Here is a 27,186-nt window from a genome sequence, read left to right on the forward strand (position 1 = left end):
ATAACAATAAAATATATAAAACAGTAAGAACTACATTTAAAACCATCTGATATAGATCCAAATCTTTCAAAAACAATAATGTAAAATTTTGTGCCGCTCATGGTGGAGTGAATGGCACATATGCCTGCCGTGTGAGTTTGATTTTGGGCTCTCAAGAATTTGCTGCATGTCATTGCCCAGTCTCATTCCCATTTTGCAGTGCACTGTCCTGTCAAATAAGCCCAAAAAATCCTTATAAACAAACAAACAAAAAACGCACATTTTGTCCTATTTGTGTCATTTATTATGAGTGTTTTTTTTTTTTCATCTTGTTTTGATTTTAGTATCGATTGTCTAAGTATTGATGCTTTTGACTACTCTTACGCACACAATGACTCAAAATACGTACTTTCTGGACTAAACCCGGACTGGACCGTGACTAAACCCGGACTGGACCGTGACTAAACCCGGACTGGACCGTGACTAAACCCGGTCTGGACCGTGACTAAACCCGGACTGGACCGTGACTAAACCCGGTCTGGACCGTGACTAAACCCGGCCTGGACCGAGACTAAACCCGGCCTGGACCGTGACTAAACCCGGCCTGGACCGTGACTAAACCCGGTCTGGACCGTGACTAAACCCGGACTGGGCCGAGACTAAACCCGGCCTGGACCGTGACTAAACCCGGCCTGGACCGTGACTAAACCCGGCCTGGACCTTGACTAGACCCGGAATGGACCGTGACTAGACCCGGACTGGACCGTGACTAGACCCGGACTGGACCGTAACAAAACCCGGACTGGACCGTGACTAAACCCGGACTGGACCGTGACTAGACCCGGACTGGACCGTGACTAAACCCGGACTGGACCGTGACTAAACCCGGACTGGACCGTAACTAAACCCGGACTAGACCGTGACTAGACCCGGACTGGACCGTGACTAGACCCGGCCTGGACCATGGGATCAACCCCAGACCAAAACCAGGAAGTGTGAATCCAGCTTGAGTTATTTCCCAGAGTCCTTCAGCCTCGTCGTCTCGTCCGATCTAATGACATATTCTATAGAACTCTCTGAAGCCGGATTGATTCACCTGTGATTAAAATGCAGCGTGCGTGTGGCCGTGTGACTTTTTCGCCGGCTCCCCGTGTTATTGACGGACGCCGCGTCGCGATCGATGCCGGATTTGACGAGCCGTTGTGCGAAATTCCTCCTTTTGAAATGCGATTGATGAACGCACGATCGGGCGCATCGTGTCAATGCGGCCGCGGGGTTTGTGGGGGGGATTATGAAAGGGCCGCGCCAGGAGCCGGCCGTGCGCTGAAAAGAGAAAGAAATCACATGTTGTCGACTAATAAAGGCCATCAGGATGTTTGAGTCGGTGCAGGACATGAGCTGGTTTCCAAAGCGAGTGAACGTGCACTTTTAATGAGACAACTTTAGCGCTGCATTTGGAGACTTTTGTACGCTTAGAACCTGGATACATCGTCAATGCACTTTTATTTTACTTGTACATTTACAGTTGTTGTGCTATTTTCTGCTTTACTACAGTTTTATTCACATTACTTGCTGCGGTTGTTGTTGCTTTTATTGCCAACTGCAAAGGTGCATTTACCGCATTTATATTTTCCCATTTATTTGCTCTTTGTTATGAAAAACTATTCTTGAATTGTAATAATGCGCGGGCTAAACTGTGTCTAAGTATTTTCCCTTGTGGATCAATAAAGTTTGTCTGAAGTTCAAAGCAAGATGTTCTAGATGTTGTAGATGTTTTATGTGTGTTGGGATTTTTTGTGTTGAATATTACACATAAAATACTATAATCCAATGAATACTTTTATTTCAGTGGCGTAGGGTCAGGGCAATCAAGTCAAGCAGTGATTGACCAATAAAATCTAATATTACCCTGTGTCATTACTATATTTAAATTGGTCTGAAATACTATTCAAATAAGCCCGTTTTCCCCTCGCTTCTGCTGCTGAAGCTTGGCTGAAGTCACGGTGTCTTTTAGTGACCTCTACAGGCCGCTGGGCAGTACTGTAGGAAGCTTGGTTCTTCTTCTCCTGCAGCGGCTCAGTCTGTGACGCCCGTTCACGCTCCGCTCTCCGACACGAGCTTTTAGAACCAGATCGAAACTCACTCGAAATGTTATCCACTAAATATTGACGAGCGCCCCGAGTCTGCTGACCCATCCACAAAAATCACTGCTACTGCTTTATTTTTATTGTCGTTTTTCAAAATTTTAACACAAACACACATATCACAAAAATACGTGATATAAACTATGACCTGTAAGACGTTTGTCGTCGTAAGTTGTCCATTCCGTCCATTTTTCTTGACATTGTTTGGACGGTTTTCCTTTTTTCCTCGTCTTCCAAAACTCCAAACTGTCCACTCTGTTATTTATTTGTCTTTATTAAAATCTCTAATTGCTGGGCCAGTTCAGATTAAACAAAAACGGTCACAATGTTTGATGTCGTCGCCGTCTGCACAAGTACAGAAAAGTGAAGTTCTTTTGTTGAGCAGTGGCTTCAGGAAGTGGTGCCATTTTTGAACACCGAAGTCGAGATCGTTGACTTTAAGACCAAAGATACGGTCAATATGAGGCCCCCGCTCTCCAGCTTTACTCTTGTGCCCTGTTATGTTACAAAAATACCGACAGTGGTGTTTAATCCTCAGGTCGGTGCTGTTCTCGCTGACCTCCGTGGTGGTCTTGGTCATCAGCACGGACTGGATCAGCTGGGACAACCTGAACCGAGGCTTCCTGCCCAGCGACGAGGTCTCCAGGGCCTTCCTTGCCTCCTTCATCCTGGTGTTCGACCTGCTCATCGTCATGCAGGTAAACGCGTCCGAGCGCCGTCCGAGCGCCGTCCGAGCGCCGTCCGAGCGCCGTCCGAGCAATACGTGTACAGACCCAAACAACAACGGTCTAAAGTCCGAAATGGAGGCAAAATTAAGCGGAACATGCTGTGATTTCAATGGAGGAACTGGGACTAACCTCAGAATATCACAACTTTAAACACATTTACGACTATATTTTACACAATTTGTTTATTCAATAGGAGATTATGAGAGATGAGCATTTTTGGAAGATAAATTTAGATTTTACTGGATTAATGCTCACAGAAATGTTGACCTCACAATGGGGTTTCATTCTATCTACAGATTTATTACATACTTAACCACAAATGATACTTTTTATGAGGTTATGAGAACAGTATTATTCCATCCTTTGTTATAGAAAAGCAAAATGACTTGACATTTCTATCCAGGAAACTGTAAATGTTTTCTTATTTATTTGTCAGAAAGACTTACCAGCATTTAGATCTGGTTAATCACTACTTAATTTTGCTTCCATTCTGCGTAGTATTAAGGGTGTGAAGAGAGATATTAGACCTAGATTAAAAAAACAAAAAATCAGTTCAAATGCAAAAACACATTTCTCCATTTTGAAAAATTGCATCTGCTGCACATATTCACAAATAATTTCAAATGGATTCATCAAATAGGGATAAAATCGTATTTTGATTGCGGTAAAATACATTTTGCTGTTGAAAATATTGATTCTAGTATTTTTATTTTTTTAATCTAAAACTGGACTTTTATGTTTTAAGGAAAATTATCCAACGTCGAGCATTCCTAAGACCCCCATTCGCTTCTCAAAAGAACTGTAACTAAAATGAATTGGACATTGTAAGACCCCTGGTAGGGACCACCCCTCTCTCGCCCGCCTCAGGTGCAAACTCCTCCCCCTGGGGCCAATTAAAACAAACCCGGGTTACAAACTCCGCCTCTGGACTGGTTTCCGCACCGTCCTCCTTTGTCTTCTCTCTCACAACAATTCATCAGCAGGACAGGCCAAAGCAGAGCTGCTGATGCTCTCACTCTGCAGCACACACATGAACATAATGTGGTTTCATGTTTGTTTAGATTTCTGTCTCTATGGCGATGTTGTTGCTACTCAATCCCAGGTACCTTTCTGAGAGACGGCTCAGATACTACCTGTAAATGGGTCCTGTGGCGTCACCCAATGTGTTATAATATACACTAGAGAGCGTGTGGGTTCTGTTGCTGTGGTAATTGCGGCGGCCATCTTGCGAGTGGAGAAAACGCTAAATTCTAAAAGAAAATAATGTAAGATTTGGGCGACAAAAATATATTTAAGTGTTTAAATTGACTTATATTTGGTCCTGATAATGTAGGGAACTTTACCTGTCACTGTCTGAACATTTTTCCTCTGAATTATTGTTTGGGAAAATAGCATTTCTGCCCTGTTCCAGTCTTCTTGGCCTAAGAGGTATAGAATAAACTGGATCAGTCTGGAATGCACACAATCGCAATGTCTTAGGGTTCATGTCTCCGGCTCCCATGGGGGATGTGACGCTCCCACTTTTCTGAATCAGCTAATCCAACACCTACACTTTATTTTACTAAATGAGTGTGGGAGGAGGTCAAACCTTTGAGATCGCTTTGTGGCCTTAACAGTGGGTTAGGGTTAGCCTTTCTCTCTCTGCACACAAGCGTTTTGATCGATCAGAGGAGCTTTACAAAGGTGCTTTACTGTGAAAACCATCTAAAGACGTTTTACTTCTGGTAATATATTGTATGTAGTGTACAGGACTTACCCAAGACTTAAACTGGACGACTTTACCAGGCCAGAATACCAGGACTCTATCAGATCTATAAGGCAAATGGTGAGCGGAGCCGCAGATACACAGGGCAGACACACGGGGCGGACACACGGGGCGGACACAAGGGGCGGACACACGGGGCGGACACACGGGGCGGACACAAGGGGCGGACACACGGGGCGGACACACGGGGCGGACACACGGGGCGGACACAAGGGGCGGACACACGGGGCGGACACACGGGGCGGACACACGGGGCGGACACACGGGGCGGACACACGGGGCGGACACACGGGACGGACACACGGGCAGATACACGGGGCGGACACACGGGCAGATACACGGGGCGGACACAAGGGCAGATACACGGGGCGGACACAAGGGCAGATACACGGGCAGATACACGGGGCGGACACAAGGGCAGATACACGGGGCGGACACAAGGGCAGATACACGGGCAGATACACGGGGCGGACACAAGGGGCGGACACACGGGGCGGACACAAGGGGCGGACACACGGGGCGTACACACGGGGCGGACACACGGGGCGGACACACGGGGCGGACACAAGGGGCGGACACACGGGGCGTACACACGGGGCGGACACAAGGGGCGGACACACGGGGCGGACACACGGGGCGGACACACGGGGCGGACACACGGGGCGGACACACGGGGCGGACACAGGATTAGAGACTTCTGCTTTAAAAATATATGTTCAGCCTGAAAAGGTTAAAAAGGCTGTACATTCCAATTTTATAACATCTCTTTAGAATTTAGGGACCAAACTGGGACCAGGTTTATAGGCTATAAATATAAACTTGGTCTCAGTTGTTACATAAAACAAAACACAGTTAGATAAAGTACAAAAGTCAAATGATTTAAGCATTTCCTAGAACATTTTATTTATAAAGCCTCCTATTAGTTTGTACGTGTTCTCCACCACAACATGGAGCTGGAACTGGCGGTTGGTTGCCACAGGTTACCACGGCGACAGTCTCTCTAGCCTTTATCATAAATCATTGGTGTTAAATAAAGCTTCTCGCGCCTTATTGTAACATCTTTCAGTACGAGGATCACTCACTGGTCAGCACGACATAGAGCAATAACAATATATGTTTGTGTTTGTTATCGCGGGCTTTATAGCTCCCTGCAGAGAAATATGTCCCGTGCATTTGATTTGACTCATCCTTCAGCCAGTGCCTCTCAGGAGCAGCAGGTAACAGCAGAGTAACGGCCTGGAGACGGGAGCTCGGTCCAGAGAAGTGCGGAAACCCGTCCATATACGGCAGGGGTGTCCAAACCTTTCACCAAGGGCTGCATTTTTAAACTTGTACTGAGCAGAATCATTCAAAATATTGCATTTGACATAGTTTTAATGAGCCTCCCTACCTTTAATAAGACTTGGAACATTAATATTAGTCTGGTATAATATCAAAATTCCTGAATTTCCCCAATTTTACAGTAAAAAAATACTACTTTTTGTTGTTTGGACCAGCCGGAGGGCCAACAAGGTGTGGTCGGCAGAACCGCACCTTGAAGAAAGGCAGCGTGGATAAAACACACTTGTATATTATCCCTGAGCCTATATTTACTCGTTTTGCATCTAACTTCTGGCGTCTTTTCTTCAACCTCGTCCCTGAACTCTCCCGATCCTTTGAGAGTTTCTTTCTGCTAATGACGACGCCGACAAACGCACTTTTCTCTCTTTTTTCCCCTCACCTAGTGTTTTTTCCCCAGCGCGACGTCGTCCTTCCTCCCGACGGACCGGAGTGCATCAATAACGGTGTCAGCGGTTCATGAATATGCAAATGAGGCGCTCTGGCCACAAATACATACAATTATTGAGCTTTATTGAAGAAATTGAGCCAAAGATGTGTTTTTCTTCTTTTCGTTGACAGACCGCGGCCAAAAGGCGTCGAATAACTTTTCTGTTGGAAGAACGCCACCTTTTTGTCTCCATGGGGAGGTTATTGTTGTGCCTGGAAAGTTCCACGTTATGGCATTGAACTCGACAACCCCGTTAGAAATCTCCCGGAAAGGAATTGTAGACTATTTGTGCCCTGGTTTGGATCTGGTTTTAGTCGAGTAGATGTAAAGTTTATTCTTTGAGTTTTAGACCTGGTTAGGACCTGGTTTGGACCCGATTTAGTTCTGGTTTAGACCTGGTTCAGACCTGGTTTGGACCTGGTTTGGACCTGGTTTGGACCTGGTTTAGATCTGGTTTGGACCTGGTTTGGACGTGGTTTGGACCTGGTTTGGACCTGGTTTAGACCTGGTTTGGACCTGGTTTGGACCTGGTTTAGTTCTGGTTTGGACATGGTTTGGACCTGGTTTGGACCTGGTTCGGACCTGGTTCGGACCTGGTTTGGACCTGGTTTAGTTCTGGTTTGGACCTGGTTTAGACCTGGTTTGGACCTGGTTTGGACCTGGTTTGGACCTGGTTTGGACCTGGTTTAGATCTGGTTTGGACCTGGTTTGGACGTGGTTTGGACGTGGTTTGGACCTGGTTTGGACCTGGTTTGGACCTGGTTTAGATCTGGTTTGGACCTGGTTTGGACGTGGTTTGGACGTGGTTTGGACGTGGTTTGGACCTGGTTTGGACCTGGTTTGGACCTGGTTTAGATCTGGTTTGGACCTGGTTTGGACGTGGTTTGGACCTGGTTTGGACCTGGTTTAGACCTGGTTTGGACCTGGTTTGGACCTGGTTTAGTTCTGGTTTGGACCTGGTTTGGACCTGGTTTGGACCTGGTTCGGACCTGGTTTGGACCTGGTTTAGTTCTGGTTTGGACCTGGTTTAGACCTGGTTTGGACCTGGTTTGGACCTGGTTCGGACCTGGTTTGGACCTGGTTTAGTTCTGGTTTGGACCTGGTTTAGACCTGGTTTGGACCTGGTTTGGACGTGGTTTGGACGTGGTTTGGACCTGGTTTGGACCTGGTTTAGTTCTGGTTTGGACCTGGTTTAGACCTGGTTTGGACCTGGTTTGGACGTGGTTTGGACGTGGTTTGGACGTGGTTTGGACGTGGTTTGGACCTGGTTTGGACCTGGTTTGGACCTGGTTTGGACCTGGTTTAGATCTGGTTTGGACCTGGTTTGGACCTGGTTTGGACCTGGTTTGGACCTGGTTTAGACCTGGTTTGGACCTGGTTTGGACCTGGTTTGGACCTGGTTTAGTTCTGGTTTGGACCTGGTTTGGACCTGGTTCGGACCTGGTTTAGTCCTGTTCAAGTCCAGCTCCCTAAAGCGACGTTTCTATCAAATATTCATTCTAGTTCCTCTGCTGCAGTGACAGTTTTGTGCAGATGTATTCAGTTTTGCTTCTTAAATAAAAATACAGGCGCAAAAAAATAACCAAGTAAAAATCTGTTTTTTCAAACCACATGAAACAGTCCAGTTGTAAAAAGACTTAAGTAAAGTGGGAGGTCGTGAGGCTCAGAGGCAAAACAACAATCATGTCCAAAAAAAGTGGATTTTTATTTACAGTGCCATGAAAATCAACATGTTTGCTGCAGAGCTCCAAGCGACCACCAAAGAGAAAAGAAACCCCCCTGACAGAGATACACACATGTCTTTTATAATGAGGCAGTTCCACAAAACTGGAACTAATACAATGAAAAAGGTACAACACGATTTTATAACATTTGAAATACTGATCAGACAAGAACACATTTAACCATTGTAACTTACAATCCCATTTCACAAACACAACACCAGGTTATAACTTAAATACCCCTTTACCAGTTCTGGCGACATCATTAGTGACATCACCAGGGCGGGGTGGGAAATACTGAGCGGCTCCTCCCCTTTTACTTCCAGGTAAGTATGAACGCAAATCCACAGAAAATCCACCGAAAAACTGCTTTAAACAAATGAAACAGTTAAACTAACAATGATTGTGTGGGTTTTAATGAATTTAAATAGTGTAAACTAATAAGACACAACATGACCCGGGATATGTCTGTGCAGCTTAGTTTAGACAGTGTTTATGGTAGAAACGAAATGGAAAGTTTAAATTTAAAGTGTGTACAATAAACTTAAGGGACGAGTGGAGTGTAAAAGCTCACGTTGTCACATACAGATACTTAAAAATGTGACTTAAGTACTCTCGTATGAAAGGATTCAAGCGTAGTCATCTGGACACGGTTTTGAAAATCAATGTTATGCTAATTTCCTGGCCGTGTTTTCAAGTTCCCGAAACAGATCCAAGGTTTTCTGCCCAAAATTTGTAAAAACAAGTCGGTGTAATCCCTCGTTTGTGCAGGAGTGGACTCTATTTCTACTTTTATACTTGACAATCTGACAACAAGCCCATTGTAAATCTCCCCTATAAGAAATGTAGATTATGTGAGTCTTGTTTGAGTCTTGGTTTAGATTTAGTTTAATCCTGGTTGAGTAAATATCTTGTTTGGTCTTTGAAGTGTTTTATTTTGTTCCGCTTCACACTTGATTGTGGACATTTGATGAAAATATCAAGAGTTTTATTTGCCATAAGCTCTGTGTTATCAGCTGAAACTAAAAAGTACAGATACAGTGGCAAACATGTAAGTAAGTAAAAGTATCACATAAAAATTAAGTAAAAGTAATGAAGTACCTCTGTGTTTTTAGTAAGAACGTAGAAGTGTTTTTGTATCGATTTTGAGTACTGTTTGATTTTTGGTCATTGGAAGGAACTGAATCCGTTTCTTATTTCCGTCATTTTTATCTCTTGTTTGCTCTTGGCAGGACTTTAATTTAATACCTTCATAAAAAACGTGCTTAAAATAAAAATGAATCCTTCCACCATTTCAGCAGGTCTCAAGAATAAATATTAGAAAGTAAAACGTACAGCTGCAGTCAAATGTACTGAATGAAACTAATCCCACAGATAGCCGACAATTGGACTCAAGTAGAGTACGTTCTGTTTGTACTGATGCACACAACACAATCCTGTCTGTGTGTGTAAAATACAGAAGTACTGCAGACTTTAGTGACACTCACACTGCACAGAGTAAGAAGAGAGACAGGGACAGAGTTCATCCATGTGCGCGGTCATTAAAGGGATTAGAGCACGTGTTCAGACTCATTACAAACCCGTCTCTGCAGTGGTGCAGTCTGGTTTTACTGTTACAAATGTTCTTCACCACAGAGCCCTTGAAACCACTCCATTACAGCGCCCCTGGTGACGGATTGTACCATCTGGTTTAGGCCTAAATTAGACCCGGTTTAGACCTTAATTAGACCTAGTTTAGACCTTAATTAGACCTGGTTTAGATCTGGTTTAGACCTGGTTTAGACCTGGTTTAGACCTTAATTAGACCTAGTTTAGACCTTGTTTAGACCTGGTTTAGACCTGGTTTGAACCCGGTTTGGACCAGGTTTAGTCCTGGTTTAGACCCGGTTTAGACCTTAATTAGACCTAGTTTAGACCTTAATTAGACCTGGTTTAGACCTTAATTAGACCTAGTTTAGACCTGGTTTAGACCTTAATTAGACCTGGTTTAGACCTTAATTAGACCTAGTTTAGACCTTAATTAGACCTTGTTTAGACCTGGTTTAGACCTGGTTTGAACCCGGTTTGTACCCGGTTTAGTCCTGGTTTAGACCCAGTTTAGACCTGGTTTAGACCCGGTTTAGACCTTAATTAGACCTGGTTTAGACCTTAATTAGACCTGGTTTAGACCTGGTTTGAACCCGGTTTGGACCCGGTTTAGTCCTGGTTTAGACCCTGTATAGTCCTGATTTAGACCCGGTTTAGACCTTAATTAGACCTGGTTTAGACCTGGTTTAGACCCGGCTTAGACCTGGTTTAGACCCGGTTTAGACCTTAATTAGACCTGGTTTATACCCGGTTTAATCCTGGTTTAATCCTGGTTTGTACCCGGTTTAATCCTGGTTTAATCCTGGTTTAGACCCGGTTTAGACCTTAATTAGACCTGGTTTATACCCGGTTTAATCCTGGTTTAATCCTGGTTTAGACCCGGTTTAGACCCGGTTTAGACCTAGTAATGTGACGTTTTAGTCCTGTCCTTGGTTTAATCTTGGCTTATAGTTCTGGTTTTGTCCTGGTTTAGACCTTGTGAAGTCTGTTTTAATCCATTTTAGTTTGTCTAAATCTAAATGCGTGCTTCTTGTTTAATGAAATTGTAAATTGTACTGGTGTATTTTATTTTATTACTGTGTCTGGGGCAACTTAACATCGAACCCCCACTGCAAAATTAACTCTCATTTTTAAGTTGCAGAACATTTAAAAAAAAAAAAGGTTTAATTCAAGTAGTTAATTGTCTTATTTCACCAAATGTCACTAAAATAAAGTGTTTTTAATTAAATAGGAGATTATATACTTTACAGTTGTAGGTTCCCAGTCATCTCACGACGCTCACTTTGGGAACCACTGAGCTTATGTGGCTTCTTTTACAAATAATCATAAAAGTAAAATGTATGACCCGTTTTAGTCCTGGTTTAGTCCTGGTTTGAGCCTGGTTTGGCCTTGGTTTAGTCCTGGTTTAAGTCCTGGTTTGAACCTGGTTTAGTCCCGTTTTGGGCCTAGTTTAGTCTCAGTTTGGCCCTTGTTTAGTTCCAGTCTGGCCCTGGTTTATTCCCGGTTTGGCCCTGATTTAGCTCTGGTTTAGCCCCAGTTTGGCCCTGGTTTAGTCCCAGTTTGGCCCTGGTTCAGTCCAGGTTAAATCCTTGTTTAGTCCCAGTTTGTCCCTGGTTTAGTCCTGGTTTAGCCCTGGTTTAATCCTGGTTCAATCCTGGTTTGGCCCTGGTTTGGTCCTGGATTAGTCCTGTTTTAATCCTGGTTTAGTCCTGGTTTGCGCCTGGTTACAGCCTGATTTAGTCCCGGTTTGTCCCTGGTTTAGTCCCGGTTTGTCCCTGGTTTAGTCCCGGTTTGTCCCTGGTTTAGTTCTAGTTTAGCCCCAGTTTGGCCCTGGTTTAGTCCCAGTTTGGCCCTGGTTCAGTCCTGGTAAGTCCTGGTTTAGCCCTGGTTTAGCCCTGGTTTAGCCCTGATTTGGCCCTGGTTTAGCCCTGGTTTGGTCCTGGTTTAGTCCTGGTTTAGCCCTGGTTTAGCCCTGGTTTAGCCCTGATTTGGCCCTGGTTTAGCCCTGGTTTAGTCCTGGTTTAGCCCTGGTTTAGTCCTGGTTTAGTCCTGGTTTAGTCCCGTTTTAGCCCTGGTTTAGTCCTGTTTTAGCCCTGTTTTAGTCCTGGTTTAGTCCTGGTTTAGTCCTGGTTTAGTCCTGGTTTAGCCCTGGTTTAGTCTGGGTTTACTCCCCGTTTGTCCCTGGTTTAGCCCTCGTTTAGTCCTGGTTTAGTCCTGGTTTAGTCCCGGTTTAGTCCTGGTTTAGTCCTGTTTTAGCCCTGGTTTAGTCCTGGTTTAGTCCTGGTTTAGTCCTGGTTTAGTCCTGGTTTAGTCCTGGTTTAGCCCTGGTTTAGCCCTGGTTTAGTCCTGGTTTAGTCCTGATTTAGTCCTGATTTAGTCTGGGTTTAGTCCCCGTTTGTCCCTGGTACTCCTTTAGTGTCTTCACTCCTGCATGTCTGTACTACATACTGCATGTCTGTGTACTACATACTGCATGTCTGTACTACATACTGCATGTCTGTACTACATACTGCATGTCTGTGTACTACATACTGCATGTCTGTGTACTACATACTGCATGTCTGTACTACATACTGCATGTCTGTACTACATACTGCATGTCTGTACTACATACTGCATGTTTGTGTACTACATACTGCATGTCTGTGTACTACATACTGCATGTCTGTGTACTACATACTGCATGTCTGTGTACTACATACTGCATGTCTGTACTACATACTGCATGTCTGTACTACATACTGCATGTCTGTACTACATACTGCATGTCTGTACTACATACTGCATGTCTGTACTACATACTGCATGTCTGTACTACATACTGCATGTCTGTGTACAACATACTGCATGTCTGTGTACTACATACTGCATGTCTGTACTACATACTGCATGTCTGTACTACATACTGCATGTCTGTACTACATACTGCATGTCTGTACTACATACAGCATGTCTGTACTACATACTGCATGTCTGTACTACATACTGCATGTCTGTACTACATACTGCATGTCTGTACTACATACTGCATGTCTGTACTACATACTGCATGTCTGTACTGCATGTCTGTACTACATACTGCATGTCTGTACTACATACTGCATGTCTGTACTACATACTGCATGTCTGTACTACATACTGCATGTCTGTACTACATACTGCATGTCTGTACTACATACTGCATGTCTGTACTACATACTGCATGTCTGTGTACAACATACTGCATGTCTGTGTACTACATACTGCATGTCTGTACTACATACTGCATGTCTGTACTACATACTGCATGTCTGTACTACATACTGCATGTCTGTACTACATACAGCATGTCTGTACTACATACAGCATGTTTGTACTACATACTGCATGTCTGTACTACATACTGCATGTCTGTACTACATACTGCATGTTGTACTACATACTGCATGTCTGTACTGCATGTCTGTACTACATACTGCATGTCTGTACTACATACTGCATGTCTGTACTACATACTGCATGTTGTACTACATACTGCATGTCTGTACTGCATGTCTGTACTACATACTGCATGTCTGTACTACATACTGCATGTCTGTACTACATACTGCATGTCTGTACTACATACTGCATGTTGTACTACATACTGCATGTCTGTACTGCATGTCTGTACTACATACTGCATGTCTGTACTACATACTGCATGTCTGTACTACATACTGCATGTCTGTACTACATACTGCATGTCTGTACTACATACTGCATGTCTGTACTGCATGTCTGTACTACATACTGCATGTCTGTACTACATACTGCATGTCTGTACTACATACTGCATGTCTGTACTACATACTGCATGTCTGTACTACATACTGCATGTCTGTACTACATACTGCATGTCTGTACTACATACTGCATGTCTGTACTACATACTGCATGTCTGTACTACATACTGCATGTCTGTACTACATACTGCATGTCTGTACTACATACTGCATGTCTGTACTACATACTGCATGTCTGTACTACATACTGCATGTCTGTACTACATACTGCATGTTGTACTACATACTGCATGTCTGTACTGCATGTCTGTACTACATACTGCATGTCTGTACTACATACTGCATGTCTGTACTACATACTGCATGTCTGTACTACATACTGCATGTCTGTACTACATACTGCATGTCTGTACTGCATGTCTGTACTACATACTGCATGTCTGTACTACATACTGCATGTCTGTACTACATACTGCATGTCTGTACTACATACTGCATGTCTGTACTACATACTGCATGTCTGTACTACATACTGCATGTCTGTACTACATACTGCATGTCTGTACTACATACTGCATGTCTGTACTACATACTGCATGTCTGTACTACATACTGCATGTCTGTACTACATACTGCATGTCTGTACTACATACTGCATGTCTGTACTACATACTGCATGTCTGTACTACATACTGCATGTCTGTACTACATACTGCATGTCTGTACTACATACTGCAGTCCCTGACCCTGTGCAGTGCAGCGCCTTGTGTTAGTGTTACAAATGCACTTGACCACAGCCTGGAACAGCTCCATTAGAACTCCCCTGGTAATGCTTATTAGACCAACCACGGAACATGATTTCTGCTTTTGTTTACCGGAACCATTTATTATTTTTAAAGACGGGCCCATGACTGCGCTGACCAGTAATTACTTCACACGGAGCTATTTTTCTCTCTCATTTAGAAAATAATTGTCATTTTGTATTAAAATAGCGCAATGGTCCAGCCCACGCCGGCACAGTGAGAATAAATGATTTGATGGAATAAGAATGGGAATTGTATTGTTTTTTAATGCCACAAAATTGACAATTCTGATACAAATATTTTGAGTAATTTCCAATTTTTTTGTCACAAGCAGCACTAGCTTTGTCTATTTACCCCTGATGCGAGTATGTTGCCAATTAATTCAACTATATCTCCTTGTTTTAATGCTATTGATGCCCAAAACCTTATAATTCGGTTTCCCCTTCTTTTGACATTTGAATCCAATTCCAAGAGCTCGCGTACCCCTGGTTGCGAAACACTGCCTTAAGACACTGTTTACAACATATTTATGCTTTGTAGATTCACAAATAACATGACACACGCCATTTCCAAGCCAATTATAAGGTGATAATACCATAGTGTGGCATTTGGCTTTCTGTGTAAATCGATGACGTTTCCTGGCTATTTTTCTTGTTTAATGTCTCCCCGTACATATAAAAGCGTACTATATCATAAATAACACATTATAACTACAAAACCGCTGTCTAATATGACACTGGCTGAAGTGGAAGGTGTTAAAATGTATTTGTTTACTGTAATGAACCAAGTAGCAGGTGAATATTGTGACATCAGTTCTATATTATCTTTGTCTATATTTATTCAACAGTTTGTACGGCTGAAAGTATCATCACGTTAAGACAATCACAGGAGTTAGTTTATGAATAATACTGTTTCCAATATTTTCAGTAATGATTTAAATCGATCAAATAAAGGCTGAAATATGGCGACTGAAGGCTGGAATAATGACAAATAAAGTGGATTATTGATGAAAATGGCTTACTTATTAGTAAATTTAAATTGTTTTTCTTTAATGCCTTACTTGATATATTTTGCTTCATTTTTGATCATTGTTTTATGTTGCACTGAGAATTTTGATCACTGAAATGGCAATAAACTAAAAAAGGTATTTTAACATGTGTTTTAGAGTCTGTTTTAGTCCAGATAATAGTTACGATGATCAGAATAGGACTATAATTATTGTTCAAACTTTTAACTCGTCACCATTTTTGGATGAATTGTTTTTAGTCCTACATGACCGAGCCCAGAACACAATCATGTAAAAGTAAAAGTGCTCGTCTTCGGTTTTACTGAAACGACTGACTCTTTTTACATAGATTTGAGTGGAACTAATAGTGTAAATGTGATTTAAATAATAAACAACAAAAGTAGCGACTAGAATTATTCAAGTGAGTGTTAAAAAGTATTTGGAGAAAGTACTGCCGAGTAACCCTCTGGAGGTAAAATGTATTTGAAGTTTGATTCATTAGTGAGGCAATCTGAGAGACAAAACATCATAAATGGTCAGATTCTGGTGTTTTTTCCCAAAGACAGAAAATACAATCATAATTTATATCCAAAAGTACGAAGCACAAATGTTCAAAGCATTTAACATCGTCCTCGTGGTGCTTTTCCCAGAAGACCAGCGCGTACAGCACCAGGCTCGATAAGTTTGAGGCCCGTCGTCATGGAAATAAGCGCGTCGGTCATGGGGTTTGTGGGGAATGAGGAGCGCTACATGTGATGCTAGTGCATGCTGTGGCTCATGTTAGAGTACCTACTTCAAATTAAATATTACTGTATTTTCCGGACTATAAGTCGCACCGGAGTATAAGTCGTACTGGAATATAAGTCGCACCAGCCAAAAAATGCACAACTGAGAAGAAAAAAACATATAAGTAGCACTGGAGTATGAGATGCGGTTGCAAGTGCGAAAATAACAAATAATATCACATTTAAGTCGCTTCTGAGTATAAGTAAATAAGTATAAATATAAGTCATACCCCGGCCAAAACTATGAAAAAAAGTGCGACTTATAGTCCAGAAAATACGGTACTCGAGTAGAAGTAAAAGTATAGTATTGTCTGAAAACTATTGCAATTTACAATTTCCTCAAAAGTAACAGAAGTAAATGTACCAGTAACCAAGTACCCACCACCTCTGATGCATGTGCCATTGCTTTGCCTGGAATGTCCCACACTACGCCATGAAATATATCTATCGCCAGTGTTGGGAAAGTTCACTGTCTACATGAACTAGTTCAGTTCATAGTTCATAATTCAAAATTTTGAACTAAGTTCACAGCTCCAAAAAATGAACTAGTTCAGTTATTTTTTTCAATATTATGCAATAATTGTTCTAAATTATTTCCACAGCCCAAATACAACCACAGGCAGCAATTATTTTATTAGTTTATTGCTGAAAATATGTGTCAGATTTCATCTTCATATCCAATTTTGAATCCTTACACAACCAGGATTTACCTTCACATTGAAGGGACAGACTTCCCCCATGTGTTGCTGTCCATTCAGCACAACACTAGCAGCAGTTGCTGCTTTCAGCCCCACAGTATATTCTCAAAAACATGAGGGAAAACTTGCTGGGCAAAGTTTGCACAGAAATGTTAGATTGTTCCCATCCTCAACGACCTTATCATAAAACTCACGTAAATGGTCGTAGCAGGCGAATCGTTGCTGCTCTGTTGACGACACGTTGCGGTCGTGTCCATGCTGCTTTTTGTTTTGATGCGTATGCGCAGTGCGGTGCGACGCGCAAAATCTCTGTCTCCGCAATTTATCGCCTCTACAACTCTGGAGCTCTCACACTTGCCAGACACAGGCTCTTTTTGGGCAACTTAACGGTGCGTTTTTCACCTGGAAGTCTCTAGAAATCTGACACCTTATTGAACGAAAATAAAAAGAACGAAGTTGCAGTTCACAGACACCAGAATGAACGCGTTCATATTATCGTTCTTCAGCAGTAATACCGTTCGTTCAGTTCACGTTCACCAAAATTATGAACGCGTTCATTAACTTTCGTTCAAGTCCAACACTGTCTATCGCCATGGAGACGAGCAGGCCACGTTACAGGTCAGACCCGTCCACCGTAGAGAATGCGTGTTTCTAAGCGCATTTCATCTACCAATATGAACGCATAACAGAACAAATGTAAAGGCAGACAGGCCATGTTTAATGCCACACTGCGAAACATTCCAGGCCGGTAAAGCAACAGCACACGCACCTGACCGACCGGAAAAGTTACACGTTTAATTTCTCGCTTCTAACTGCAGGTAACGGTCCGGACGTGTGGACGACGAAAAAAAAAAAAAAAAAACGAGAGAAAATGTGATCCCTGAGAAAACATACTTCTAATTAATACTCGGGAATAATGACCCGTGTGGTTTTCCCCTCAGAGCTACAGTGCGGTTTGCATATTTCATCCCTGCGATGTCTTCTACCCTTTTAATCCTCCGTGTGCATTTACATACACCGCCGTTTCCGCTGCGGTTTCGCTCTTCCCGTTCCAAGACACATGGAGGGGGAAAAAAGGCTCGTTATTCAAGCAAAAGTTCACGCTGTAAATGCCATGATGCCTTTTAGTGCTACGGTGCAACTGATATTTGAGCTCAGGGATCGTGCAAGAAGTCTTAATTAATGTCCAAGGGGAGGGGCATCGTCGAGTTGTTACCGTAACGGACTCGCGGACCTCTCGATCGCGGGAGGATACGTGCTGGATTAATGCAGCGGAAAGTCCTAAAATGCATGGGATGCTTAGTGTGTTTAGTGTGTTATTGCTTCTGGGCGTGTTTAAAAGGTGCGCTGTCCAGTACAATTTGGCTTAAAAATTGTGAAAATCGAATTGCAAACGTTGTATTTTCAAACGTGCTTTTGCAAAACTGCTCGACGCTGTTTCCGTCTTCACAAAGCTCATGGTAGAAACACATTTGAAGACGATTTGGGGACGTTTTAAAAGGGAATTGTCTCACCCGCGAGTCGTTTTATCAGTGTGGCGAGCCAATTTTGCCACTATTTTTAGATGTAGTTCCAAAATGTGATTAGATGTGACAGCAAAAGTGCTTTATTATATTGACTAAAACGACAATGCTGTCAAATTGCACAGTCGAAATGGAGTTTTGGGATCAAGTTCTTGTTTTGCTGTAGGTCTGTGGTCAAATCCACACAAATCCAAGTCAAGTCCAGGTTCTGTGCTTTGAGTTTCAAGTCTTTATACAAAAGGATCTTGTACAGCTGTTTTTTATTTACAATTTGATATGATTTTTGTGAATGGTTCTTCTAAATCCTTGTCCCGAATCAGTAGTCGAGAGGGATGTGTTCCAGTTTAGACACTGAACATATGTCAAACTATCAACTGGAAACAGAAACGACTGTACCGTATTTTCTGGGTTTTACGGACCTCAAACACCAGCCAAAAAATGCATAATAGAGAAGAAAAAACATATAAGTCGCACTGGAGTATAAGTCGTATCTTTGGGGAAATGTATTTGATGAAATCCAAAACCAAGAACAGACATTTGATCTTGAAATTCAATTTAAAATAATAACAGATTAGAGAACATGGTGAATAGGTGTACGTATGCTAACGCTAATGCTAACACCTTCAGCTACATGAGGCACAGACAGAACTGTGGTAAGTGTCTGGTATGTTAACGTAACATATTAACAGTTATTCAGATAACTATAGCATAAAGAACATGCTAACAAGTTTACCAAAGCATCAGTTTTACCCCAAATCACTAAATCCATTGAATTCTTCTTCCTCTGTGTCACTTCTAAACAACTCCACAAACTCCAGAGGAAGAGGATGTGCAGATTCTTCTTCTGCGTCGCTTGGAGCCTAGAGCGCCCTCTTGTGGTTGTCAGTGTGAAAATAATCAAGATGTGAAATGCTGTTGCCAGTGTGAAAATAACAAATAATATCACTGGAGTATAAGTCGCGCGTCGGCCAAACTATGAAAAAGGTGCAACTTATAGTCTGGAAAATACGGTATTTGTTCGAGGAAAAGCATCAGGACGTCTCATTTCGTTTGTGGAATTAGAATAACACAGTGAGGGACGACACGAGGAAACGCCCGCCCCCGAATTGACTTCCACCCACAGTAAACGATCAGAGTAAACAAAGTATTCTGACGTAGTATAATTTGAGTGCGTCTTGTGTTTTCAGGACTGGGAGTTCCCACACTTTATGGGCGATCTGGACATGAATCTTCCCGGGTTGTCCACCAATCACGTCAAGCTCAAACTGCCGCTCTGCAAACGGATCTTTAAAGACGAGTACCACATTCACATCACAGGTACAACAGCCGCCGCGTTTACGGTAACGTCTCAAGAAGCAGGATCACGATTGTAAAACACGCTCACGGGTACAACTGAATTACTGCAACACGGGTCAGAAATACTGCAATTTAAAACATCCAAAGCCTAGTATTACATTTAAACCAGTTTAACATGTGTTTCTGTATTAATTATTTGGTTAAAAACATGGAAATAACTGTAACATGGGGTTTAAAATACAACGGGGAACAGAACCAATGGGAGAAGAATAAAGACACTTGCAAACCCGCTCATATAAAGATTGGTAATAATATCAAAGTAATGTTTTGTGCAGAGTTTGCATGTTTCTCCTCTGGGCTCTGGCTTCCCCCGTCAGCCTTTTAGATCTATAGAAACCTTTATAATAAAACAATGTTGTTTTGGAGACATACAACATTGGAATATCTAGTCTATATCTAGTATATAAAACCATTAAAACATGAACTCTCCCCAAACAAGGGTATAAAGGGATAATAAGTGGTACATTTCATGGTTCATTCATGTTTTGTGTGATATTTGAACCTCGAACAAAACATTTACAGGTATATCACTTCAGCACATTCTGATGCCTTGTGAAAATATCGTCTGAATGTTGTTAATGGACACAACGCAAGGACTTATTTATGCATTCATTTTTGTCAAGACCTGATGAAGGTAAAATCCTGAGAAGGACGGGTCAAAACGGGGGACAATAAATGAACCTTAATCTTAATCTTGGTTTGCAACTGTTCTAGTCCAGGTTTAGTCCAGGTTTAGTCCAGGTTTAGTCCAGGATTAGTCCAAATTTAGTCCAGGTTTAGTCCAGGATTAGTCCAGGATTAGTCCAGGTTTAGTCCAGGTTTAGTCCAGGATTAGTCCAGGTTTAGTCCAGGTTTAGTCCAGGTTTAGTCCAGGTTTAGTCCAGGATTAGTCCAGGATTAGTCCAAATTTAGTCCAGGTTTAGTCCAGGATTAGTCCAGGATTAGTCCAGGATTAGTCCAGGATTAGTCCAGGATTAGTCCAGGTTTAGTCCAGGTTTAGTCCAGGATTAGTCCAGGATTAGTCCAGGATTAGTCCAGGATTAGTCCAGGTTTAGTCCAGGTTTAGTCCAGGATTAGTCCAGGATTAGTCCAGGATTAGTCCAGGATTAGTCCAGGTTTAGTCCAGGTTTAGTCCAGGATTAGTCCAGGATTAGTCCAGGATTAGTCCAGGATTAGTCCAGGTTTAGTCCAGGTTTAGTCCAGGTTTAGTCCAGGATTAGTCCAGGATTAGTCCAGCATTAGTCCAGGATTAGTCCGGGTTTAGTCCGGGATTACTCCAGGCTTTAGTCCAGCTTTAGTCCAGCTTTAGTCCAGTTTTAGTCCAGCTTTAGTCCAGTTTTAGTCCAGTTTTAGTCCAGGCTTAGTCCAGCTTTAGTCCAGGTTTAGTCCAGCTTTAGTCCAGCTTTAGTCCAGTTTTGTCCCAGTTTTGTAGTGTTTGTGCCCGTGTTTAGAAGCATTATTACAATCCATTCATACATTTATATCAGTAACTCGTAGTCTTTATCGATTTATCTTTAAATAATGCCGTCTCCAAATCATTTCACGTTTTAAGACACAAAAGGTATAGATTTCCCGCAGTATTACCACTAAAATACAACTGCAGCTATGGAAACCCCCTGCTAAGACTAATGAAACGATAAAGGTCAATGTTTTACTACGGATCATATTTAGGATTATGGCAAAAACACAAGAGCGTCCATCGTTCCGCCTGTACACGACACAACACGACACAACACAACACGACACGTACCAAACGGCGGCGGTGGATAACTGATGTGGCGCAGGGGAAATGCACCAGAATGTAAAAATATCCAGACGGGAGACAAAGTGTGGCCTATTTCTCTGTATGCGGTGATCATTGTACACGCCCGGCTGCTCCAGTGTCCCCGCTCCCACCGGCACGAGCGGGAGCATGATGGGTAAACCTGTGTGTGCATTTATAATATGAGTGTGTGAGTGTGTGTGTGTGTGTGTGTGTGTGTGTCATGTGTGTGTGTGTGTCATGTGTGTGTGTGTGTGTGTGTCATGTGTGTGTGTGTGTGTGTCATGTGTGTGTGTGTGTGTGTGTGTCATGTGTGTGTGTGTCGTGTGTGTCATGTGTGTGTGTGTCATGTGTGTGTGTGTGTGTGTGTGTGTGTCATGTGTGTGTGTGTGTGTGTGTGTCATGTGTGTGTGTCATGTGTCATGTGTGTGTGTGTGTGTGTGTGTGTCATGTGTGTGTGTGTGTCATGTGTGTGTGTGTGTGTGTGTGTGTCATGTGTGTGTGTGTGTGTGTCATGTGTGTGTGTGTGTGTGTGTGTCATGTGTGTGTGTGTCGTGTGTGTCATGTGTGTGTGTGTCATGTGTGTGTGTGTGTGTGTGTGTGTGTGTCATGTGTGTGTGTGTGTGTGTGTGTGTGTCATGTGTGTGTGTCATGTGTCATGTGTGTGTGTCATGTGTGTGTGTGTGTGTGTCATGTGTGTGTGTCATGTGTGTCATGTGTGTGTCATGTGTGTGTGTGTGTCATGTGTGTGTCATGAGTGTGTGCCATGTGTGTCATGTGTGTGTCATGTGTGTCATGTGTGTGTGTGTCATGTGTGTGTGTGTCATGTGTGTGTGTGTGTGTGTGTGTGTCATGTGTGTGTGTGTGTGTGTGTGTCATGTGTGTCATGTGTGTGTGTGTCATGTGTCATGTGTGTGTGTCATGTGTGTGTGTGTGTGTGTGTGTGTCATGTGTGTCATGTGTGTGTGTCATGTGTGTGTGTGTCATGTGTCATGTGTGTGTGTCATGTGTGTGTGTCATGTGTGTCATGTGTGTCATGTGTGTGTGTCATGTGTGTGTGTCATGTGTCATGTGTGTGTGTCATGTGTGTGTCATGTGTGTGTGTGTCATGTGTGTGTGTGTGTGTGTGTGTGTGTGTGTGTCATGTGTCATGTGTGTGTGTCATGTGTGTGTGTGTGTGTGTCATGTGTGTGTGTCATGTGTGTGTCATGTGTGTGTGTGTGTGTGTCATGTGTCATGTGTGTGTGTCATGTGTGTGTGTGTCATGTGTGTGTGTCATGTGTGTGTGTGTGTCATGTGTGTGTGTCATGTGTGTGTGTGTGTGTCATGTGTGTGTGTGTGTGTCATGTGTCATGTGTGTGTGTCATGTGTGTGTGTGTGTGTGTGTGTGTGTGTGTCATGTGTGTGTCATGTGTGTCATGTGTGTCATGTGTGTCATGTGTGTGTCATGTGTGTGTCATGTGTGTGTCATGTGTGTCATGTGTGTGTCATGTGTGTCATGTGTGTGTCATGTGTGTCATGTGTGTGTCATGTGTGTGTCATGTGTGTCATGTGTGTCATGTGTGTGTCATGTGTGTCATGTGTGTGTCATGTGTGTGTCATGTGTGTCATGTGTGTCATGTGTGTGTCATGTGTGTCATGTGTGTGTCATGTGTGTCATGTGTGTGTCATGTGTGTGTCATGTGTGTCATGTGTGTCATGTGTGTGTCATGTGTGTCATGTGTGTCATGTGTGTGTGTCATGTGTGTGTGTGTGTCATGTGTGTGTGTGTGTCATGTGTCATGTGTGTGTGTCATGTGTGTGTCATGTGTGTCATGTGTGTGTCATGTGTGTGTCATGTGTGTGTCATGTGTGTGTCATGTGTGTGTCATGTGTGTGTCATGTGTGTCATGTGTGTGTCATGTGTGTGTCATGTGTGTCATGTGTGTGTCATGTGTGTGTCATGTGTGTCATGTGTGTGTCATGTGTGTCATGTGTGTCATGTGTGTGTCATGTGTGTCATGTGTGTGTGGAGGATGTGACACAGGCAGGTGCTTCTGTCTTGAGCTTTATCCTCTGTGCTGATGTGGTGATGTCATCACTTCTCACAGCGCTGCATCCGAATGTTTTTGAATATAAAAGTGGAATAATTAAGCACTGCCGTGTGCACTTTATATTTGTGTGATTTAAAATGTAAAATATGTGCCAGGTAAATAATGTGTTGTTCAAGAGGTTTTTGTATCATTTCATTTGCCAAAAACAGTTGTTTCCTCAGAAGCTAATTGTATTAACATTTTGAAATTATAATTTTAATAACAGAGTCCTTTACGGATTCATATTTGATTACAACGATTTAGACGAGGGCTGAAACAAGGGAATCGTAACTAATCAATTATAAATATTATTATCTGTGAATATATGAACGGCTCCGACTCGTGCCATGTGGTGAGACATGTCATCAAAATGTCACAAGAAATGGAAAAATTAAAATGTGTGTAATTGATGACATTTGTCTGTAAGTATTTTCCATCAGGTGTTTCTCAGGTCATCAATTCATTAAAGAAATAATCACTAGATTCATCAATTACTAAAATGATTAGTTCCTGGATAAAAATATATATTTGTATATATATCCAGAGGGAAAAGTCATGTGACTGAAGCCCACGGTAGAATGTAATGATGGCACAAAGATGACATGGTGTATTCATGGAAAACATCTAAAAGGAAAATCCACACTCGTATGAACATGTACTTTACAGGCACAAAGGAGGTAAACCAGCTCTGTGGTAACTGTGTTTTCAGTCTTAAAAACACATGTGAAACTTCATCTGAATGTTTAGTAATCTATAGGAAGTAAGTCCATGGGGAAAATGAAGGGCCCTTTTCACTGTTGAGCTCCATTATACATAATTAAACTGGGGGTAGTAGAAGTGTCCTCTTCACAGCCGAACTTATATGGGCTCAAACATTAAAAAGGTAATAATAGTGAAAGCCCCTGTCCTTGCATCTACGGTCGTCCCGGCTCGTGCACGGCAGCAGTAAAGCCTCGTTCCTTTACGACGTGTAGCGCCACGGAAACGCTCAGCGACTCTCCAGAGGTCGTTAACCCTAATGCGTTGCGTGGCCGTTAAACATTATGGAAATAGCCGTAGTACGACGTGATTGGTTTAACTAAAAGCTTATTACCGGCCCGTCGTTGAGAAGGAGGAGGAGTATCTCGTCACGTACTGCGGATATCTGGAGGACATAACCGAGTGACGGGGAACATTGAGCTTAATATTTGGCCCCATTAGTTTGATTTGGACGGAAAGCCGCGCAAAATGGGGGTGAAAAGTGAGGAGGGACGTGAGTGGACCGAAGGAGACGGGGTCAACGTGCCAGTTAACTAGAAGAATCAGAAAACCCAATCATTAGATCAGATTTGTTGCCGTTTGTAGCGAAATCCGATTGCGTCTCGGTTAAAAAGCGGGTTTTTTAACGTAATTGTTGTTATTGGAAGACAAGGTTCAAAGGATTTTCACATTTTTTATTTTATTTGTGTTTTTGCCACATTAGTTTGTCCTTTTTTTTTTGCATAATTCATGTCAAAAACAGTCAGTCAGAAATCATGAATGCAACGGTTTACATGTCATTTCAATAATCCGATCACTCCCAGAAGTCACATAACGAGCGTCATAATTGTCAAATATCAATCAATCAATCAATCAATCGATCAATCAACCAACCTTTAATTATAGAGCCCTTAAGTGATCACATCGCTTCACAATAAAAATCAAGGCAATACAAAACAGGAAAACTAAGTAAAAACAAACTGTGTCACTACATTACACAGTGTTAAAAGCCAGTCTGAATAAATATGTTTTAAGAGTGGATTTAAAAAGGTTAAAGAATGTGATTTATGAAGCTATATGTAAATCACATTCTTTAACCTTTTTAAATCCACTCTTAAAACATATTTATTTATGAAGCTATATGTCTCCTCCTTGAACCGACACCTTAACGTGGTGGAGGGGGTTTGAGTGCCCGAATGATCCCGGGAGCTATGTTGTCGGGGGCTTCATGCCCCTTGTAGGGTCTCCCAAGGCAAACAGGTCCTAGGTGACGGGTCAGACAAAGATCGGTTCAGAAGCCTCTTATGACGACGACACAATCAAGGCAGTTCACGTCGCCCGGATCGGCGTCACCGGGGCCCCATCCTGGAGCCAGGCCTGGGATGGGTGCTCCATGGCGAGCGCCTGGTGGCCGGGTCTTACCCCACGGGGCCCGGCCGGGCACAGCCCGAAAGAGCGACGTGGGGCCGCCCTCCCGTGGGCCCACCACCCGCAGGAGGATCCATAAGGGGCCGGTGCAGAGAGATCTGGGCGGCAGTCGACGGCAGGGGCCTCGGCGACCAGATCTCCAGACACAGAGACTAACTCTGGGGACATGGAATGTCACCTCGCTGGGGGGGAAAGAGCCTGAGCTTGTGCGGGAGGTTGAGCGATACCGACTAGATATAGTCGGCCTCACCTCCACGCACAGTTTGGGCTCTGGAACCCATCTCCTCGAGAGGGGCTGGACGCTCCACTTCTCTGGTGTTGCCCGCGGGGAGAGGCGGCGGGCTGGTGTGGGCTTGCTGATAGCCCCTCAGCTCAGCCGCCACGTGTTGGAGTTTACCCCGGTGAACGAGAGGGTCGCGTCCCTCCGCCTTCGGGTGGGGGACAGGTCTCTCACTGTTGTGGCGGCCTACGGGCCGAACAGCAGTGCAGAGTACCCGGCCTTCTTGGAGTCCTTGGGAGGGGTACTGGACAGTGCACCGACCGGGGACTCCGTTGTTCTACTGGGGGACTTCAACGCCCACGTGGGCAATGACAGTGACACCTGGAGAGGGGTGATCGGGAAGAACGGCTTCCCCGATCTGAACCCGAGCGGTGTTCAGTTATTGGACTTCTGTGCTAGCCACGGATTGTCCATGACGAACACCATGTTCAAGCACAAGGGTGTCCATCAGTGCACGTGGCACCAGGACACCCTAGGCCGGAGGTCAATGATCGACTTAGTTGTCGTGTCATCAGACCTCCGGCCGCGTGTCTTGGACACTCGGGTGAAGAGAGGGGCAGAGTTGTCAACCGATCACCACCTGGTGGTGAGTTGGATCCGCTGGCGGAGGAGGAAGCCGGACAGACTTGGCAGACCCAAGCGCATTGTGAGGGTCTGTTGGGAACGTCTAGTGGAGCCCTCTGTCAGTAGGGTATTCAACTCGCACCTCCGGGAGAGCTTCTCCCATGTCCCGGGGGAGGCTGGGGACATTGAGTCCGAGTGGACCATGTTCTCCGCCTCCATTGTTGATGCGGCTGCTCGGAGCTGTGGTCGCAAGGTCTCCGGTGCCTGTCGTGGCGGCAACCCCCGAACCCGGTGGTGGACACCGGAAGTAAGGGATGCCGTCAGACTAAAGAAGGAGGCCTATCAGGCCACTCTGGCTTGTAGGTCTCCGGAGGTCATCGACGGGTATCGGCAGGCCAAGCGAGCCGCGGCTCGTGCTGTCGCAGAGGCAAAAACCCGGGCCTGGGAGGAGTTCGGGGAGGCCATGGAGGAGGACTATCGGTCGGCACCAAAGAAATTCTGGCAAACCGTCCGGCGCCTCAGGAAGGGGAAGCAGTGTCTCACAAACACCGTTTAAGGTGGAGGCCTGCTGACCTCGACTGGGGATGTCGTCGGACGGTGGAAGGAATACTTTGAGGATCTCCTTAATCCCTCAGTCACGTCTTCTGAAGAGGAAGTAGAGACCGGGGACTCGGAGGCTGGCTCATCCATCACCCAAGCTGAAGTCACTGAGGTT

The 27,186-nt window shown here is 43.8% G+C and overlaps 1 protein-coding gene across 1 annotated transcript in view; it reads left to right on the forward strand.

The window, feature by feature from the left end:
- The window catches only part of tmem117 (transmembrane protein 117), a 131,446-nt gene that overhangs the window by 101,183 nt on the left and 3,077 nt on the right, over nucleotides 1-27,186 (forward strand). The window contains exons 6-7 of the mRNA XM_072435890.1: nucleotides 2,662-2,821; nucleotides 19,459-19,588. Coding sequence (XP_072291991.1) covers nucleotides 2,662-2,821; nucleotides 19,459-19,588 — 290 coding nt within the window. The remainder of the gene's footprint in view (nucleotides 1-2,661; nucleotides 2,822-19,458; nucleotides 19,589-27,186) is intronic.

This window comes from Eucyclogobius newberryi, unplaced genomic scaffold (genome assembly GCF_026437365.1).
Source record: "Eucyclogobius newberryi isolate DKJ021-1_F unplaced genomic scaffold, fEucNew1.0.hap1 SCAF_7, whole genome shotgun sequence".
In the NCBI taxonomy this organism is placed as follows: domain Eukaryota; kingdom Metazoa; phylum Chordata; class Actinopteri; order Gobiiformes; family Gobiidae; genus Eucyclogobius; species Eucyclogobius newberryi.